Source organism: Sarcophilus harrisii, chromosome 4, assembly GCF_902635505.1.
Source record: "Sarcophilus harrisii chromosome 4, mSarHar1.11, whole genome shotgun sequence".
Lineage (NCBI taxonomy): Eukaryota > Metazoa > Chordata > Mammalia > Dasyuromorphia > Dasyuridae > Sarcophilus > Sarcophilus harrisii.
The window spans coordinates 72,063,823-72,084,949 of record NC_045429.1 but is presented as its reverse complement, the minus strand read 5'-3'; the positions used below and the strand labels follow the sequence as shown (position 1 = coordinate 72,084,949).

Genomic DNA, 21,127 nt, shown 5'->3' with positions numbered 1-21,127 from the left:
ACACTAATTAGCTATCATGTTTTGGACAAGATATTAGCTATATTACTTTGGACAAGTCACATTTTCTGGCTGATCAACTCTTCCATGGTAAAATGAAGGGACTGATTTAGATAATGTCTAAAGTTCTCTGCTTGACACTTCACAGATGTCCTCCACAGAGATGAGACCCCTTATCCCAGTCTCATGAAAAAAAATACACCTTTCTAATGGCCCACCGAACCACTCCAATATAAGTCATTTTTAGCTTTCCAAAGATGATGAGTTGGTCTTTAGTTCCCACATTATACTAGCATATGCGGAGGCAATATGGACTATTAGGTTTGGAATCAGGAAGATTTACGGCTTCAGATCCTACATCAGACACTTAACCTATTTAAATCATACCCAATAGATAGAGTACTGATCCTAGAGTCATTCACTGATTGTATGAGCCTGGACTTAACCGCTGGCTGACTCAGTTTCCTCACCTGTAAATGGAGATGATAATAACAGCCAACCTTTCAGAGCTGCTGTGAGGATTAAATGAAATAATAATTATAAAGCTTAACTTTAATGTGTTCTTCCAGACTATTTTAAAACCATGAAAAATCTGAACTAGTAGACAGTAGACAGAGTGCTAATCCTAGAGTCAGATTCAGTCTCATACACTTGTTGTATGAGCCTGGACTTAACCTCTGCCTGACTCAGTTTCCTCATCTGTAAAACAGAGATGATAACAACAGCCTACCTTTCAGAGCGGCTGTGAGGATCAAATGAAATAGTAATTGTAAAGCTCTCAGCACAGTGCCTTGCACATGGTAAGTGCTAAATAACTGCTAGCTGTGATGATAACCGCATATAATCACTGCAATACGGCACTGTAAGGTGGCCCAGGCATTTTTCACATAAGAACTGGTAAGCTTGGGAGTTCTGGTATTAGGATCTCTATTTTATAGATAAGGAAATTGAGACTCAGATATGTTAAGTTACTTGTCTGACCTCATAGGGCTAGTAAATATCAGAGCTGGGAGTACAAATATACAATGTCACGCCAACCTGTGTAATTATGTATTCATTTATGAAGTCAACCTCCTCACTGTCAATAAAAACACCGTTACATATTGTTATGCTTGACATAATCATAATATGAGTTTCTAGGCGTGTGTGAAAGTCCTTCGAAAAGTAGAAAGCGTTATGCAAATGTAAGGAACTGTTGTTATTATTCTAAAGTCCAATTTTCTGCCCCAAACAAGGCATTGAAATTCCAGAAAGTCTCTTGAAAAGTTTTTTTCCCCCCTAATCTTTTTCAGGTTCACACCCACTGAAAATATTCCAAAATCCTTTTTAAAAATCCATAATGAAAGGGATTTACATACCAGCAAGTTACTGATTAAGCTAGGGATCCTAGACCCTAGGAACTTAGGAGAAATGAGAAAAACTTTCATTTGGCCCTACGCATTAGATTCACATCTTAAAATCACACCCTAACATGTTAGTTTTTCCCTCCTTCCAAGTAGAATACCAGGGCAGTCCCTGAGGAGAAAGGAAGAGGGCTGTCCCGAAAAGGATCCTGAGAGATTTAGAACCTTTGGGGTGCATGTGTCTCAGGGAGGAAGCAGGAAAATTTCCCTCCACCCCCAGTTTCAAACTAAAACTTTACCTGCTTTCGTAACTCACCTTCCTTCCTAGACGTGCTCAGGGCTGCAGGCAGAAGGAAAAAGAAGCAGAAACAGCTCAGCCAGAGCAGAGACATCCCAAAGGAGGAAGGGGGGAGTCCAGGTGTTCTGGACCCAAAGAAAGCCTCCTGGACCCAGCAGGGACAGCAGGGAAGCCGCTGGGAGTGCTGGCTGGAGCCGCTCCGTGATGTGCACTCAGGTTTCTGCTGTGTCTTCCTTTTCCCCGATCAGGTGGTTATATCGACTCCTCTACCTGACTCAGTCCTGACAGGAAGAAAAAGTGTGTTTCATAATGTGACTCACCTTGTGAATAAGGAGGCCCAGCCCTCGGGAGGCAGACAAACATACATACATCTACACCCTCACTCACTCACACACAGACTTAGAAGTTCCTTAAGCCAGCCGCCATGCTCCTCCTCAAACCACAAAAATAGCACATACCTGGACAGGGCTCAGGGAGGAGAGGGAAGGAGAAGGGAGTCTGGGTGCTCCCTGTCTGAGGGTATTAGCTCCCTCAGGCCTCTCCTTTTCAATCCTAGGGGCCAGTGCTCACCACAAAACTCCAGAGCTCCCCCAAGTACCTCCGGCTTTGCTCAGGGAGCCAGTTCATTTCCAGGATCTTCTCTTGCCAGAGTAGTGGGAGAAAAGGATATTTTTCAGTTGGGATTCTGGGACAAGGTCAGAAATAGACCATATAGACCCTGGATCACAGCTAGAAGGACCTAGAGAGATGGTATCAGACCTGCTACTATTTCAGGGGTTCAGGGTTATTAGAGTGTGAGTCAAAGAGTTTCATTTGATAATCATAGAAAAGACAGGGATTATTCACCTGGGGTCCATCAAGAGGTGATAGGATTGTGTGTGTGTGTGTGTGTGTGTGTGTGTATAAATAAGTGTACATATATACAGAGAGAGAAAGAATGTATTTCTATATGCATATCTCTATCTACATGTATATACATATGTATACATACATGTATATATACATGCATATAACTATGTGTATACATACATACAAACATATAGATAGATAATTATTTCAATATAATTGGTTTCCTTTGCAATTCTATATATTTTATTGTATGCATTTAAAAGGAATATTCTGAAAAGTCCATAAGTTACAACATATTGCTAAAAGGATCAAAAATCCAAAAAAGTTTAAGAACACATGTTCAAAAGAACTCCCCCCCCACTGTCCTTCCTCCTGACGTCACAAAAACCCAGAACTAAATTTACCTCCATGAGCTGACAGGAAAATCCACAAAGTCTGAAAGGAAAGGATTTGGAATCAGAGGACTGGTGTGGCTTCTGTATGTTGTCTCCCCCATTAGATTATAAGCTTCTTGAGAACAGGAATGGGTATCTGATGATTTCCTCTCCTTGCTTTGTAGCTCTGGTGCCTAGTCCACTGTCTGATAAAAAGTAAGTGCTTAATAAATGCTTGCTGACTTGACTTGGGTTTTCTGCTTTGACCTCCCTACAAGAGTCACTTAAACTCTCTGGGTCTCAGTTCTATTATCTGAAAAATAATAGTGTTTGCTATACCTCTAAGATCCCACCGAGCTCTAAACCTGTGATCCTATCGCCCCTTTGCCTCTAACCATATTGCTTTCATCATTTCCCTTTTGTGGAGCTTTACTTCTTCATCAAGACCCATTCATTTCCAATATTCTATGATTCTAACACTCTATGCTTATGTTCAAGTTCAAGAAAATCAGTAGTTTTTATAAAAACAGGACGGGACCGTTATGGCTAGACACTAGGTGATGTCAAACAGACAAACAGATAAACTAACCAAAGACTTTGGAGTTTTAGTGGCCTGCAAACTCAACATGAGTCAACAGTGTGACACGACAGACAAAAATGCCAACTCAGTCAGTCTTGGGTTGCATCCTAAGATTATGGCCAGGAGAGAGCTAATAATCTCCTTGAATTTTGCACTGATCTAACTACACCTGAAGTACTGCATTCTGTCTCGGCCACCATCGTTCAGGCAAGAGATTGACAACCTAGATCTAGTCCAGAAAAGGACAAGCAGACAAGACAATGTTATAGGAAGATCACGTGAAGGATTGGGGCAGAGAGAGCTAGGAAAAGAGAATGCTGGAGGGGAGAAGGGAAGGAAGGGTAGTTGTATTCAAGTTTTTGAAGGACTGCCCTTTGAAAGAAAGACTAGATCTGCCTCCCTTGGCTTCAGAAAGCCAAACTAAGAACAATGGATGGAAGTTTCAGAGAGGCAGATTTTGGCTCCAGAAAAACAAATACTTCCTCCTACTTAAAAATATCCAAAGTGGAATGGGTCAGAGCCAAGAGCAACAGGATCCCCTTTGCTGGAAAGCTCTTAGAGGCTGGATGACCAGTCCTTTTGAATGTTGTAAAAGGAAATCCTTGGACTAGGCAAGCTCTGGGGTCCTGTTCAACTCTCAACATTCTGGGAAATAATCTCTCAGGTTCTCTTTGCTTCTAAAATTCCATGACTCTAAAATGTGAACAGAGCTCTCCCCCAGGTCTCAGACCAACTGCCCCAACCCTTCAAATATAGGATGGGATAATTTCGGTAACACAGTGACTGGTAAATGAACAGTAACACTTTTGTGCCATCTTTGTCCTCTTAAAACTTAAAAACCAAGCTCCATCAAGGCAGATCTTTTCCCTTTTTCTCCCACAATTTTTCTCCTGCTCTTACCCCAAAATTCAAACAAACAAATGAAAATTCTTTTCTGGTAGTTCAGTGGACAGAGAGCTTAGCCTAGATTCAGGAAGATCTCAGTTCAAATTTGGCTCAGTCACTTACTAGCTATGGAACCTGAATCTTACACTTAAACGCACTTTGCCTCAGTTTCCTCAACTGTAAAATGAGAATATTATTGGCACCTGGCTCCCAGGGTTGTTGTGAGGATTAAATGAAAAGCTCAGCATTGATTCCCTAAGTAGCAAAAAGTCACTGACCTTCAGGAGTGACCTTCTGGACTCAGACTAGCAGATCTTAAGAGGAGGATTTATTTAGTAGACATACTGCATCTGGACTTGAACTTGGTGGGAAATAAGCGCTTTGCACTTATTCTCCTCACAGATTAAGGTGGCATAGGGGAGAATATATCCTCAAAGTATTGGGAGGAAAATCTGTAAATTTGTTCATGCTATAGCCTTGAAAAAATATACTTTTGCAAAAGCTAACTGATGTGAATTGATTAAATGAAACTAGGGCATTATCCACTGATACCCAGCAGTGTGAGGAACACAACTAGTGGGGGTTCAAGCCATGGCATTGTAGGAAAAAAAAGCCCTTCAAAGTATCAAAAGACCCTGAGGAGCAAATATAGCTAGTCTGTCTCTGGGATAGCAAGGCAAAGTATACTTGCCATTTTAAAAAAGTTTCTCATTCCCCTTCCAATCTGGTTCCAACTTCTGGACTTCAAGACTATGCTTCTGTTGCTAACTCATTCATAACCTCCTCATCCCAGAGCATCCAATCATCCCTGTGACTTCACCCTGAACTATCCCTTAATAGGCCTCCATTTCTCCCATCGGTGAGTTCCTCCTGGGGGCTTCCATTTTGTGGAAAGGCCCAAGTTAGTACTCATTACCTTTCCAACCCTATTCTAGATTTCTAGGCTTGTATCTTAATTTCTTCAAACCTCTTTTGAGCGCCTTCTTATGAAGTCTTATCTTTGGAATATAATCTCCTTAAGGTCAGGAACTATCTTGCTTTTCTATTTGTATCATTAACATTTAGAACTGGTCTTTGTATATAGTAAATACTAATAATTGCACATTCATTCAGCTTATTTTCTCTCTTAAGCATTTTTGTATTTAAAATTACAAATCTGGGCTCTTTAAGAAAAAATTAATGGGAAGACAGAGTCTCTAATATTGATTTACTTTAATTAACAATTGCCTCCCAGAAAACAAAAAGCAAATTTGTCTTTTCATTGAAATCCAAAAGGATCCGGGTTTAGTTTTTTCCTATATCTAAAGGTAAATCTCTCATCTCTGCCTTGCAGAAGACCTCCTTTCTTTTATAGCATTGGGCTACCTTCTATAGATTTTTCTAAATCCAGGTAACCCTGGATTACCATTTCTCTCTTTAAATGATTTTGTATTACTGGGAATGTACTTAACATTTCCTTATCTATGTAAATGATATCTTCCCAGTGAAACATATGAGAGTATAGACTGCTTATTTTTTTTTTTTCCTTTGTGTTTCTGGGGCCTCGCATAAAACCTTGAAGTGACACAGTGAATAAAGTGCTGGGAATGAAGACCCAAGTTAAAATCTGACTTATTAACTGTATTCCTGCACAAGACACTAAACTTGCTGTTTGCCTCAGTTTTCTCCACTGTAAAATGTGGATAATAATATTATCTACCTTCCAAGGCAGTCGTGAGGATGAAATGAAACAAGAGTTGTACAGCATTGTGGCACATATAGGCACTTAATAAATGCTTATTTCTTTCCTAGTGTTTGATAAGTGATTCTTGAATTTGAAACACATGTAAGAAATAAAATGCTTCAATCCCGGTGCATAACTCAAACTCAGCTATAAAAATACACCTTTGTCTCTGAGATAGCTCCTAGATTCCACTATGAATTCATTTTATTCTGCTAGTTCTCTTTAGATAAGCTCCTCTAAGACAGTTCTGGGGCTATATGTATAAATGCCACCCAGGCAGCTAAGTAGGTATATAATACCACCAAGCTTCACACAGGGGCCCTGAAAGGAGCAGCTTCTGTCCATTGGAACTAGGTCTTTGGCATTTTAAAAGTAAGGCTACCTGTGTTCTCTGTCTCTCTGCCTCTGTATATGTCTGTGTCTCTCTTTCTCTATACCTCTATTAGTCTCTGTCTGTCTCTCTCTGTCTCTCTTTGTCTCCCTCTGTGTCTGTCTATCTGTCTCTTCCTCTGTATCTCTTTCTGTCTGTGTGTCTATCTCTGTGTTTCTGTCTTTCTCTGTGTTTGTCTGTCTCTCTGTCTCTTTCTGAATCGCTTTCTCTCTCTCTGTATCTCTCTCTATCCATCTCTGTATCTGTCTTTCTCTGTATCTCTCTATGTGTCACTCTGCCTCTTTATCTCTCTTTTTATCTGCCTATCTTTCTCTGTGTCTATCTTTCTCTCTGTGTCTGTCTGTATCGCTCTGTTGTGCTATATTTATCTCTCTGTATCTCTGCCTATCTTTGTCTGCCTAATTCTATCTCTTTGTCTCTTCCTCTGTTTGTCTCTCTCTGTGTCTGTTTGTCTGTCTATGTGTGTGTCTGATCTGTGTCTGTCTCTGTTTGTTTCTGTCTTTCTCCTCTCTCTCCCCCTCCCCTTCTCCTTCCTCTCCCTCTCCCCCCTTCCCCCTCTCTCTCCCTCCTCTCCCCCTCTCCCCCTCCCCCTCTCCTTCTTCCTCTCCTCTCTCTCTCTCTCTTTCTCTCTCTCCTTCCCTCCTTCTCTCCCTCTCCCCCTTCCCCTCTTCCTTTCCCTCTCCCTTTCCCCCTCCCTCTCTCCTTCTTCCTCTCCTTCTCTCTCTCTCTCTCTCTCTCTCTCTCTCTCTCTCTCTCTCTCTCTCTCTCTCTCTCTCTTCCTCCCTCTCTCCCTCCCTCGCTCTCTTTCTCTCTCTTTCCCTTTAAGAGTTCAGAAGTTAAACTGCCTCTTATTCTAAGAAATCAACACTTGGATTTTCTTTCTAATCTTTTAGAATGTTTGGACATTCATATGGAGATTAATTCCAAGTGCTGACTGGGATACTTTTAACAGTTCAGCAGTTCTAAAAAAGAAAGCAAGAAAAGCACTTGGGTATTTCTGAAAGGTGTGGCCAGGATGAATTATGGACAGCTCTGAAAATCCCCTTTGTCCAGTTTTGTTTGTTTCTCAGTCATCTCCCCAGGAGCATTCTTTTTTTTATTATTATTATTCTGGATTTGACTGTGTGGTATAAGAAAGAGCACTAACTTTAGAATCAGCACCTGGGTTCATATCCTGTGGTTGGCCTCTAAGATCCTCAGATTGCAGAGAAAGCTGTGCATTTCTGCTACACACAACTTAGTTTTCTTTTTCTTTTTGTTTTATTGGTTTTTTTAAGCACATATCAAATTGAATCAGTGGTCACAAACATATTCTATTTTTTTTTTTTTTTTGCATCCAAGGGACACAATTTTTTCAATGCAATTTAACGAATTCCATAATCCTCCTCTTCCCCTCAAAACCCCCCAAAAAGAAAATTATCAAGATATATTGATTTTTACTTTAAAGATCTACGATTACCTTAATTAACTTTGAAAGAGAATGCATGGAATGCTGCCCATTTTCAAACTCCCTTGTGATTTTTTTTTTAAATTGAAGCACAAGTTTTTAAAGGACCAGCCAATAAAAGGCAATACTACTAAAGCTGGAGCAGTTCTTTCCCTTTCAAGATTCCCCTCTTCATTAATTAATTATGTCAATATTTGCATAATAACTCAGAGCTTAAAATCATGCAAGCAAAAAACTCAAACCAATTACCCTCTCTGGTCCTTTACTTCAGTCAAGGAAAATGCCCATAAATGGAAACACTTCATTGTTTTCCCAGATCAGCTGGTGAAGTTCTCTCCATTGGATGCTCTCCAAGATACAGTATTCTCTGACCAATGCCAAGGTTATAAGTAAGTATCCACTTTAGGGAGAGACTTATAATAATTTGCCTGCAATCAAGGTTCAAGTTACTAATGGAGCCAAGAGTAAGACGCCAGGAATCCCAGAGCATACCTGTAACTTACAGCAGGGGTGGGGAATTTTAATTCCATTAAGAGTCATTGACTCATGGGGGGAAAATCAACCCAGGCCATATACAAAAAAAGCAACTTAAATTTTATTCTTTTCCCCTTAGAGAAACACACTGTAAATCATTCAACTGTAAATTAGCATCAAGGGACTTTGTCCTATTTGGTCCCAAAGGGGAGAATGGATGGAAGTTGCAAAAATTGAAAACTGAATTTAAGAAAAACACCACCAACAACAAAAATTAGTCAGCCAAAAGCAACCCAGATGAGGGTTTATTTGGGAGGTAGTAAGTTCCCCCAATAAAAGCTGACTAACCATTTATATTGTAGAAGATACTCTTGCTCAGGTATAGGTTGGACTTTTTAGTCTATGGACTTCCAAGTATCATGACCTGTTATCCACTGCCCTTTGAAATGTTCATTTGAAAATAGAAAGATGAGTCTTCTTAACTCCAAGCCCAGCATTCTATCCACTTTGATACCTAGTTGCCTCACCTTGGTTATATCACTAATTAAGTATCAAAGGCAGGATTTTAATCGAGATCTTCCTGAATCCATTTAAAAAAAAAAAAAAAAAAAGCAAACCTCCAACACTTAATATATAGCTGCGGCTTAATAAATGCTAGTTTACTGATCAAGAGAGATTGAGTGTGTATTTTATGGATGGGGAGGGGGAAGGGAGAGGGGTATAAATGAAGCAGATTGGTGCAGGTAGTAAAAAAAAAAAAAAGTGTATGGAGCTTGAGGTCAAGAAAACCTGGGATATAGTCTTTTTCTGTTTCTTCAACAGCAAAATGAAATAATACTTGTCTTCCCTGCCTTACAGGAATATTATGAGGAAGGTATGTTGCAAACTCTAAAGTACTATATAAACATAAGTTTTATTTTTGCCAGCCCCCCTACTCATTTAATAAACATTAATTAAATACCTATTGAATGCAGAATATTGTTCTGGAAGAGATATGAAATTCAGAGAAGATGAACTCTCTCCTTAAGGAATTTATAATTTAGTGGAGGAAGAACACAAACACAGATAACTAACTATAATACATAATACATCATCATCATAATTATTAAATAATGAAAATAGCTGACATTTAGATAGCACTTTAAAATTTACAACATATGTTAACTCATTTGCTCCTCACAAAATCAGGAGCCAGTATTGTGCTCATTTTTCAGATGAGGAAACTGAAGCATTTAACTGACAGGTTAAGTGATTTGCCCAGAGTAACACTGACAATAAATGTCTGAGACAATATTCAAACTCAATTCTTCCTTACTCCAAGTCCCACTTTCCATCCACTGTGATTCAGAGTAGTAAAGACCAGTGTTAGGTGAAATCTGAGAGGGAAAAAAATTGAAGCTTCTCTATAGACCTAAACATCTCCTCCCCATTAAGAAGACTTTGATTCAGACTTCCTGGCTAAACATTGAGTTAAAAGACTTCAAACAGTATCCCTTCGAAGAATATACATCTAAATTAATCTAAAGTAAACACGTTAGTTTTCCTATAATTTTACCATCAATCTGTTCCTGGGATTAGTTATTCATTTTCTTTGTACTTCACCTTTTTCCTGCTTCCCTGGACAGCTACTGCAAGTCCTCATCTCTTGACATCTATCCCATCATTCCTCAGATAGCTTTCTTCTTGCTATCCTATCATCAGTCCAAGACTAAGAACACCTTCTTCAAACAACCAGTCTCTCCTGCTCTCCAAAGTGGTCTGAGCTATGTTGTTAATTAGAAGTTAAAAGCAGTTCAGAGTGGCTTAAATGTCCAATCACTTTATCCCAAGATTCAAATATTCTGAGAATTAGTTAAAGAAAAAAATCCCCAAATATTCCACTGCTATGTTGCAATCAAATTAAAGATTAGATCCAGCTTTTGTTTCATAGGCGATATGGAATTATGCAACACTTGGAAAGAATGAATGAATGTTGATTACTTCCTATGTGCAAAGCATTGGGCAGATAAATGGAAAACAATCCCTACCATCAAGGAGTTCCCTTTCTAATAGGGAGAGAAAACAGGTTATAGGAAATTTCATCAACAGAGTGAAGGCTTCATGATCCTCAGGGTGCAATGCCAAAGATATGGTGATATTTCCACTGATTAAACCAGGTCCATTTTTTATTTCAAGTCATTTTTCAGTGCCAAGGATTTTGGTGGCCAAAACTTTTTTCTTAGGTCACCAGTAGCTATGGCCACTGAGGAAAAAACGGATACAGAACCTGCAAAAGTAATTATCATATTGAATCTCATTAGATTGGAAGCTCCTCGAGGACAGGAAATTTCTTTTGCCTCTTTTTGTATTCCCAGTGCCTGGAACATTTTTGTTGTTGTCATTGTTGCTGTTGTTGAGTAATTTTTCAGTCATGCTTCTTTGTGACTCCATTTGGGGTTTTCTTGGCAGAGATACTGAAGTATTTGTTATTTTCCAGCTCATTTTACAGATAAGGAAACTGAACTTACAGAGTCAAGTGACTTGCCCAACCGTCACACAGCTAATAAGTGTCTGAGGCAGCATTTGAACTCAGGTCTTCGTGACTTCAGGTTCAGTGTTTTATTCACTTTGCTACCTAGCTGCCCTCCTGACACATAGTAGGCACTTATTAAGTGTTTACTGGTTTATTTATTAATGTCCACAAGAATTAATTTCCTACTTCACATATTTAACCTATATCGGGTTGCTCACTCTCTTGAAGAGGGAAGAAGTAAGGAAGAAAATGAGGGAGAAAAACTGAGAACACAAAGTTTTACAAAAATGAATGTTGACAACTACCTTTACATGTATTTGGAAAAATAAAATGTAATTGAAAAAAAAGAAAAGAATTCATTTCCTATCTTATGGTTGTCAGGACTTGGACTGAAACAGGATTGGTGATCTGGAGGTTACTATAATTCTCATGGATGGCAGTCAATTGGTTTTGGTAATATCAAGGATGGTTGAGTCACTTCTCCATAAAAGCTGTTCCCTATCAGTGATGAAATGGAAGCATGACTTATGGTCTGGGAGAGCTAGTCCCAATGTTCTTCCATTCAGGATCCTGTATCCTGAGGGTCTGAGAGGAGGTGGTCATTAAGCTCTGACTCAATTATAAATGCAGTCTCCTCTTTCTCCCCCAAAGTGTTTTGTTGCTTCAGCTACTCTGGCTTTGCCCATCTCCTCAGCAGGAGTCCGCCAACAAATGGGGGAGAGGGAATGGCTGGCTTCTTCTCTGGATGTTGTCTGCAAAGATTGGGCAGGAAGTAAGGTAAATAAATGGTCTGGAAACTATTGCTCTTGCCAAAGTTCTTGGACTTACTGGCACATCAGTGGCAACTGATCAGTATTAAGGTTCCTTGTGGTGAGGGTCACATTAATACTGGTTGCAGTGGATACCAGTGGTCTACCTTAGATGTAGCATTAAATTTTTATGGAAAAGATGAACACCTTAATGCACTAAATTTAAGACTTTTTCACATTCTGCCTGATGTGGACAAAAAAGAGTTTTGTCTGCTTATGGTATAATGGAGAACCTCCCAAGGTTCATCAAACCTGACCACCACTATCCATTCCTTACATTTCATGTGAGGACAAAAAAATAACATCAGAAGGAATCTAAGATATATAGTTGGAGATTAGACAAAAAAAAAAAAATCTAAGACCTTCAGGGAAGGGATGATATTTTTGTCAGTGCTACCACTTGATCAAAGAGAGAAAGATAGTTTTACAAAGTAAATTCTGCTTTCCCCAAATCAAAGGCATGCATCAGACTTATTTCTGACATTCTTCTCCTTCTCTGTTACAAATTCTAAAATTAGCCTGTCACTTCTCTTCAAGGTTCCCACCATTCCTATTTCAATTCTTTCTATCCCTAGTCAATAACCTATAATTCCGACATTTTAAATTTTAATCCAAAAATCCAAATCCTGTTTTTAGACATCATCATCTTAACCAGGGCCCAGGGAAGCTGTTATTCCGGATCTGAATCTGACTAACAAAGCAGAACTAACTGCTCAAGTAGTAATGATGGGAACCTCAAGGGGAAAATGACCAACCCATATTAAAATTAATGGTACAGAAAGAAGGAAAAAGAAGGAAGTCAAGCATAGCTTGACACTCAACTTAGATTTTGAGAGAGTGAATTTCAAAGGGTTTGGAGAAAGAATAAAACAAGATCCATGGCCTAAAACTCTATAGAAATAGCTGATCCAAGAGAAATAGGAAGAGCTCAATAATTAAATTCTAAAGACACAAATGTAAAAAATTCTGTTAAGAAAGGGGGTTGTTCAAAGAGATCATTATTTAAAGAGATATATAAGGACTGTATGGACCAATTTTTATTTTTAAGAGATGTATAAAGAAGATAGAGACAAAGGTAGGTATTAACCAATGAATGTAAAAATGTGGCATAGTAAGAATAGTAAAAGTCAAATGTGGAAATATATTTAATATGATTATACATGTATGTATACATGTATTATACATGCATAACCTATATCAGATTGATTAATATCTTGGGGAGGAAGAAGGGGAAGGAGAGAGGGAAAAATGGAAATCAAAACCTTATAAAAGTAAATGTCAAAAACTAATAAATTTTTCAAAAAAAGAATACTATCAGTCAGTCAATAAACATTTACTGTGTACCAGGCACTGTGCTAAGTCTCAGCAATACAAAGAAAGACAAAAAAAGTTTCTACCCTCAAGAAGTTCTCATTCTGATGGATTTAGAAAATGTAGGGAACCAGGTACACAGAAAATACTTACAGAGTAGATAAAGATAATCCAAAAGCAGAAGGCCTTAACAGCTCAGGAGGGATGGAGAAAGGACTCCTTTAGAAGGTGAGGTTTAAGTGGACACTTGTAGGAAACTTGAAGGCAGGAACAAGAGGGCAGAGCATTCTAGGCATGGCAGACAACCAATACAAAGGATGAAGATGGAAGATGGAGTGTTTGTTTGAGGACCTGCAAAAAGGCCAGAGTTGCTGGATGGCTGAGTGCATGGAGGAGAGGAAGATGGGATAAGACTGGAGAGTTGGGAAGAAGCCTAGAGTCTCAGCACCAGAGAACTTAATATTTGATCTCGGAGGTGATAGAGAGCCACAAAAGCCAGTACTTAGCATCAGGACCAAGAAAGCTCAGAAGAACTGAAGTTGATGCTGAAGGCTGATGACCTTTTATTTTAAAGTTTATTTTAAAAAGCATCTTAGATACAGAACAACAAAGGAAAGACAGAATCATTGATGAGCCTAAGCAGGCAATTATTTTTCTTGGTCTACCCAGAATAATCTTTAGAGTGGGAAGGGGTAAAGACTGGAATTGTGCTTTCAATGTTATAGGAAACTCCCTTTGCGGAAAAGAGGAAGGGAGGAAGAAAATTAAGACCTCAAAATTTTTTTCAAAAAATAAATGGTGAATTCCAAAAGAATTGTGATGGAAAATGCTATCCACACCCAGAGAAAGAACTAAGGAGACTGAATGCAGTACTATTTTCAAGAATACTTGAAGCTTACTATTTTTACTTTTTAAAAAAATTTTGATTTTTTTTGTTTTTTCTTTCTCCTGGTTTTTTCCTTTTGTTCCGATTCTTCCTTCTTTACATGACTAATATAGAAATATGTTTAACATGATTGTACATGTATAGCTTATATCAAATTGTTTGCTGGCTTGGGGAGGGGAAAGGAAAGGGAAGGAGGGAGAAAAATTTGAAACTCAAAATTTTGCAAAAATGAATAAATGAATATTGAAAACCAAGTTTACATGTAATTGGAAAAAATTAAATAATATTAAGTGAAAAAAATTAAAATTAACATTGGGGTTGCTTGGTGGTACAGTAGATAGAGCACCAGCCCTGGGTCAGGAGAACCTGAATTCAAATCCTAAGTGTGGTGGTCTTCAGCAAGATATTTAGCCCTGATTGCCTTGCAAAAAAATAAAAATTGGATTTACATGTAATTGAGAAAAAATAAAATATTATAAAAAAAGAAAAGAATTTCTTTCCACCAATGCAGGTCAACATGACCTCTGCAATTTATATTCTTTTATTCTTATTTTTAGAATTAATATATTCTAATTCTTGTCTGGAACACCCATGTTAAGTGATTTGCTCTAGGGTCATATGGCTGGTATGTGTATGTGTATGTGTGTATATATATATATATATATATATATATATATATATATATATATGAAGTGAGATTTGAATTTTTGTCTTCCTGCTTTTAAAACTAGCTCTCTAGTGACTAGATGACAAGCAATCTCAGCGACTGAGAATACTAGACAAGAAAAGATAACAAAAAGTTGAGACTCAAGTTAAGTAAGGAATGGTTAAAAAAAAGCAGCTAACCATCTTGGATGAGGCCCCAGATGAATCCCGTTGAGGGATATTGAAAGAACTGGCAGATGTGATGACACTGAGCCCCTAAGTGCTATTTGAAAAAAAAAAAATCAACATGAACAGGATGGGTCCTGCAAGCCTAGAAGTGGGCAGATGTGGTCCTGATTCAAAGGAATGAGGGTGGAGTCTTCCAACCATGGGTCATTGGATTAGGTTGTATTATTAAAGGCATGGAGTTTTAAACATGACAAATAACCATGTTAATCTAATACTTTAATGTTTGCAAAGTGTTTTTCTCACAAGAACCCTGTGAGATTTGGAGTGTAAATATTATGATAAGCGAACCCATGGGATTTAGGATTGCCGTTAAGTGGGGGAGTTCATCCATTAACCAATCTAGGACTTAGTAGATAGATAAATCCTGGAGAGTAATTTGAGGCACATATAGGGAAATATCTAGGCTCTCAGAATGAATCTGTATTCCTCATTCAAAGCTTACACTCGACACACTCTGCCAAATAGCCTCCATTATTAGCCCCATTTCTTAGATCCTAAATCCTAAGAAATTAAGCATCTAAGATGATGTGTGAACACAGATCTCTTAAGTCCTAGTCTAGTATCCTTTACCCTAAGCAACACTGCCTCTCAAAAATTATTTTGAAAAGTAAGCAGAATGCATAGACTATTATTATACCATAATGAACAACAAATGGGAAGATTTCAGGAAACTATGGGAAAACCCAGGTCAGTTGATGGAAGGAAACCAAAACAGAGCCAATTACACAGCATATATGGTTACTCCAGCAATGTAAATTAAGAAAACAGTAAAAGGCAACCAAACATAAGTAAAATATAATAGACACCATTGACTCCAAAAGATAAAAGATAAAAGATACATCTTTCCTTTCCAATAATGGCAAACTACAAAAGTGATAAGTAAAAATGCAATTGACTACATTGAATGGTTTTATCAACTGTTGGTTTTTCCTATTGTAACAGTAAAATGGGGTGGTTATTTTCTGGGAAATGACTAATATGTCAAAATGAAAAGGAATGAATAAAAAAAGAAGCAAAGAAAGGAATTGGTGGTTTCACCCAACATCGCTTCCTCCAGAAGAGATCACATCAGATCTGCTACATTTCCTTTTTTTTTTTTTTCACAAAAATATTAGGCTGGTAGGCTAGGGGAAAACTTGAGTGTTATTCCTGGATTTAAACAAATCATTTGACAAAGTCTGTATTGCATACTCATGAACAAGGTGGAGCATTTTGAACTAGAGTGATAGAAAAGTTGGGTAGTTTCAGAATTGGTTTAATGGTGTAGACCCCAAGAAGTACTTATAAATAGGTTGGCATATCTTGAGCTTACCCAGAGACCTTCTTGATCTCAGTGTCCTCAGGATTGGACCAGAATAAAGAACACATGCTACTCCACACACCCAAGTGATGCTGAATCAGATTAAAATGCAATTGAGAAATACTTTTTAAAAATAAAAATATTATAAAATATAGATATAACATTTTAAAACTATACCAACATGTAACCTTCATGGATCTGTTGGTACAGATTAATGGCCCCTGTTATGTTTTGTTTTTTGCACTTGATCCCACTGGACTGATTGTTTTTCTTCATAGTTACAAGGTTCTATCACAAGTCAAGCACAAATAGTCAATATGAACATTTTGGAGTGGAAATGTTTCCAAACTTGGGCATTGTGTATTTCTTTTAAACTACTGCAATCTCTAACTCTACAGTCAATTTGGAGGGAGACATCTGGTAGGTCCTTGACCCTGTGTTATTTAACATTTTTACCAATGACCTAGATGAAGGCATAGATGGCATTCTGGTCAAATTTGCCTGCGCCACAAACTAGAAGAGAGAGCTATCACACCTTTCTCCACTTTGAGAGCTCTATACTTAATTATAGTGGCCCACTAAGGGACTAAAGTATTGGTCTGAATCTATTAAGATGAAGTTTAATAGGATAAGCATGAAGCCCAACACTTGAGTTTGAGAAATCATTTGTTCAAATACAGGAGAGAGGAGACATAATTCAACCAGAATTCAAGTGAAAATGATCTAGGGTTGTGAATGGATAGCAGTCCAGTCTCCCTCAGTAGTGTGACACACAAATACCCTTAGGCTTAATGTCCAGAATGAAGGAGCATTTCATCCTGGTGAGATAAAGTTATTTGGAGCATTGCGTTATTCTAAGAAAGAGTTTGACAAGTTTCAGCATGTCCAAATGAACATAATCACAATGGCAGAGGATGTGCCAGGAGAGGATTTCATAATATTCCTCTTCATCAACTCTGCTGTCCAGGAAAACTGAATTGTTAGCCAAGCTTCAAACTTGATACTTTATCTCTTGCTAATGTGCATTCATAAAATTGCCTTCCATACTTAGAATGTATTTTCTCACCTTACTTTTGCTTCTCAGAAATCCTTGCTTAGTTCAGATACCAATTCTCATTTTCTCTGCTCTCTCCAGTTTGTCTTATCTAAAATTAAAACTACCACTAGATCCAATAGATACTGGAGTATTGTACCCTTTTGTCTCTTTACTCAGTTTTTAGACCCATAAAGGCAGATAGGGTCCAGTCCTAAGGGAACTGGCCACCTAAAAAAAAAGTCAGATTCCTTTTCTCACATTTTTTTGGTTCTTTTACTCATTCCTCGAGAGCTCTGGGATAAAATTATTTACCATTTAATTTTGACTCATATCAAGTTTCCCCAAAATAGGGAATAAGAAGATAACTTACTATATAATCAGGTGTGGGGTAGGGATTTGTTTTTTATTCCTGAAATGCTGAAAGAAATGCTTTACATAAAAGGCTCTCATAAGCTGACATAGAAATTTTAAATAAGTTAAATAAGCGTCAGTAATAACTATTGCTACACTTTATTAGGAAGCTGAGATTTAAAATCAGTAAAATATAAAGTCCCTTTTATAAAAAAATTGCATTTCACATTTCACCTTGATTTTGCACTATTCCCTACATAGTAGATGTCTTTTGGAAAACAAGAATAGGGTTTGTGCTCATTATTCTCAATAGCACTTTACCAATTTCTGGAAAACTTATTGAAGTGCAGACAATACTGATGGTGGACCTAATATTGTGAAGCTTCTTAAACACACAAAATATCTCCAAGCATGGTACATTCATCCAGAGATCTTTGTTTAATCATTTAGGATCTAGCAAAGAAAGCATCCAGGAGCCTAGGTTGAAGGTCATTTAGCTAAGCCCCCCTGCCCTAGCTGTCATGTCAGAGGAAATGATATTTTGCTATTGGGGGCAGGGCCACCTGTCCCACTAAGTCCCAGAGATGTTACCTAGAGAGTTTAAAGAAGAGAAACAAAGATGGACTCATTGCTTTCTTAAACACCCACTGTCATCAGCCCTTATGGCTCAGGTGCCAGTAAAAGGATTGCTTCTTATCCTCAAAGTACCTGAATTATTCAGAGCTAAGTCACATTAGGCCATCAGGAAAGAACCAATGGCTTCATCAAACTCAAAGTGCCCAAGATCTGAGTTGGCTCCTTGGTCCACTGGGAGCAGGCAGGACAGCCTTGTATATATCAATTCAAGCATGTTCTTTCTCCTGGGATTATCTTTTTTATACTTATTTGTGTGCATATTGCCTCACCGAGTAGAATGTTAGCTACCTGATATCAGAAACATTTATTTTCATCTTTGTGATCTCAGCACTTTAGCACAGTATTTTTGGGGTGGCTAGGTGATGTAGTAGATAGAGCCCAAGATCTGGAGTCAGGAAGCCCTGAGTTCAAATCTTACCTCAGCCACTGACTAGCTGGGAGGCCCTGTGCAAGTCATTTCACCCTGTCACCTCAGTTTCCTCATTTGTAAAATGTGCTGGAGAAGGAAGTGGCAAATTAGTCCAGTATTTCTGCCAAGAAAACCCCAAATGGGATCATGAAGATTTGATTATGATTGAACAATAATAAAAGCACAATATCTAACATATAGTTGGTGTTTAATAAATGTTTATTAAACTAATTGTTCAAAGGCTTTATGGTATAGTGGAAAGAACAGAGGTTCTGGAATCAGAGGACCTATCTTCTAAACCTAATTCCAACACTTACTATCTGTATGATGTTGGTCAAGTCATTTAACTTCTAGACCTAAATTTCTTTATCTGTAAAATGAAGGGATTCTACTCTACTATACTAAGGTCTCTTCCAACTCTAAATCTATTACCTTATAGTTGAGGAAAATGGGGATTTTAGTCTGGAGAAGAGAGGTTTAAGTGGGACATGGTAAGTATCTGAAAGATTGTTTTCTAAAAGGGCAATTAGACTTAGTCAAGAGGATAGAACTCACAGTGCAGTGTTAAGAGTAATTGTTGAATAAGATTGAGGGCAGTTCTAACGATCTTGTGATGGAGAGAGCCATCTACACCCAGAGAGAGAGGAGTATGGGGACTGAGTGTGGATCAAAACATAGCATTTTCACTCTTTTTGTTGTTGTTTGCTTGCATTTTGTTTTCTTTCTCATTTTTTTTTCCTTTTTGATCTGATTTTTTCTTTGCAGCATGATAACTATATATATATATATATATATATACACACACACATATATTGAATTCAACATACATTTCTAACATATTTAACATATATTGAATTACCTGTCATCTAGGGGAGGAGGCAGAGGAAGGGGAGAAATTTTGGAACACAAGGCTTTGCAAGGGTCAATGTTGAAAAATTATCCATGCATGTGTTTTGAAAATAAAAAGCTTTAATTAAAAAAAAAAAGTAATTGTTGAACCTTTGATCTGTGTCACATTGGGCAAGTTATTTCAGGCAAGCAGCTGGGGCCTTAGTTTCCTTAGCTGGACCAGATTAGGGTTCTTAAAGTAGGCTCTGCAAACACACACACACACACACATATGCATATATGTATGTATATATATACATACATATATAGACATAGGTTTTTAATGTATTTTTATATAATTGTTTTCTTTTGTAAGATATTATTTTATTTTATGTATTTAAAAACATCATTATAAAAAAAGCATGTATAGGCTTCTGTCTTCCAAAGGGGTCTCTGACAAAAAAAAAAATGGTACAAAATTCCTGGATTAGTCAATTCATGCACTAGAAAAATAGAAGTAGTGAGTAAAAGTCTTAGGGAAGAAGATCTAAATTGAAGTTAAAGAAAAACTTTATTACTGAATGAGGATGAACGGAAAGGCAGCTGTTGTTCTGGCCAGCTATGTAAGGTTTTGTAAATCCTAAATCATTATGTTGTTGTTCTTATGAAACCTGCTGCACTAATTAACTCATTTACCCTAGGGGTACTACAGTGCCCCAAAGGTTCCCAGTTTCCCTCCTTTTAACAGGAAGGAGTTTGTTTTGTATGACATGAGTTCAATCTCAATCTCTCTAAACCCCCATTGTAGGAAAATGCTTAACATTTAGACAGAGATTGGGCTCTTTGCCTAATTTTGTATTTCTATCTCTTTCTAGTCAATATCTGACCACTTTATGATTGAGGCAAAATTCACTATATTGGAAATGTTTGGATACCAAGCAAAATAACAGATTATATTATAGCATCTATAGATGGACAGGCACCAGGGAAGAGAAATAATCCCAGGACTGGTCATACATGTTCACTTATTATAAAAATCAGATTCTCTTTCCCTCATTATATGTATAATTATTGCTGTTCTGTCATTTCAGTAATATCCAACTCTTTGTGACCCATTTGGGCTTTTTTTTTGCCTCAGATCCTGGAGGTGTTGCCATTTCCTTCTCCAACTCATTTAACAGATGGGGAAACTGAGGTAAATAGGCTTTAGTGACTTGCCTAGGGTCACATAGCTTGAAGTATCTGAGGCTAGATTTGAACTCAGGCCCACAGCTCTATTTAATGAGTCATCTATCTTCCATGTGTATGGAAAAAGAGAGAGAGAGAATGAGTTATTGTTTAATCATTCAGTAGTGTTCTTCTGTTCATGGTTATAATATGCTAGGTCTTTCTATTCTCCACTATCTCCCAAAGTTTAGCTTAAAAAATTAAATATATATATGTGTGTGTGTGTGTGTGTGTGTGTATAAAATGTATATAAACACACTTTATATGTGTGTATATATATTCATATATATATATACACACACATATATATAAAGTGTGTATATATACACATGTGTATACACATTTTTGTGGTAATTATGTATATATTTATTATACAAGTTGTGGTTATGTTAAGGTACATACACACACACACACACACACACACACATATATATATATATATATATACAGATACCTGCATATTTGTAGCATACATGTATTATATAAATTGTATTTATGTTATATAATATATACATACAACTACACACATATTTGCACCATATATGTATATATTTAGTATACAAATTG

General features: G+C 37.5%; 1 protein-coding gene across 2 annotated transcripts in view; it reads right to left on the bottom strand.

Annotated features, from left to right (window-relative positions):
- Positions 1-10,109, bottom strand: part of LAMC2 (laminin subunit gamma 2) — an 80,650-nt gene extending 70,541 nt beyond the window's left edge. Inside the window, exons 1-3 of one of the 2 annotated variants that reach the window (XM_031937019.1) lie at positions 9,964-10,109; positions 2,892-3,067; positions 1,657-1,919 (exon numbers count right to left, since the gene is read on the bottom strand). In XM_031937019.1, the coding sequence (XP_031792879.1) occupies positions 1,657-1,732 (76 nt within the window). In that variant the 5' untranslated portion in view covers positions 1,733-1,919; positions 2,892-3,067; positions 9,964-10,109. Of the gene's footprint in view, positions 1-1,656; positions 1,920-2,096; positions 2,478-2,891; positions 3,068-9,963 lie in introns of those variants that run through there. The other variant, XM_012547720.3, reaches the window with a different exon arrangement.
- Positions 10,110-21,127: the final 11,018 nt, after the last annotated feature.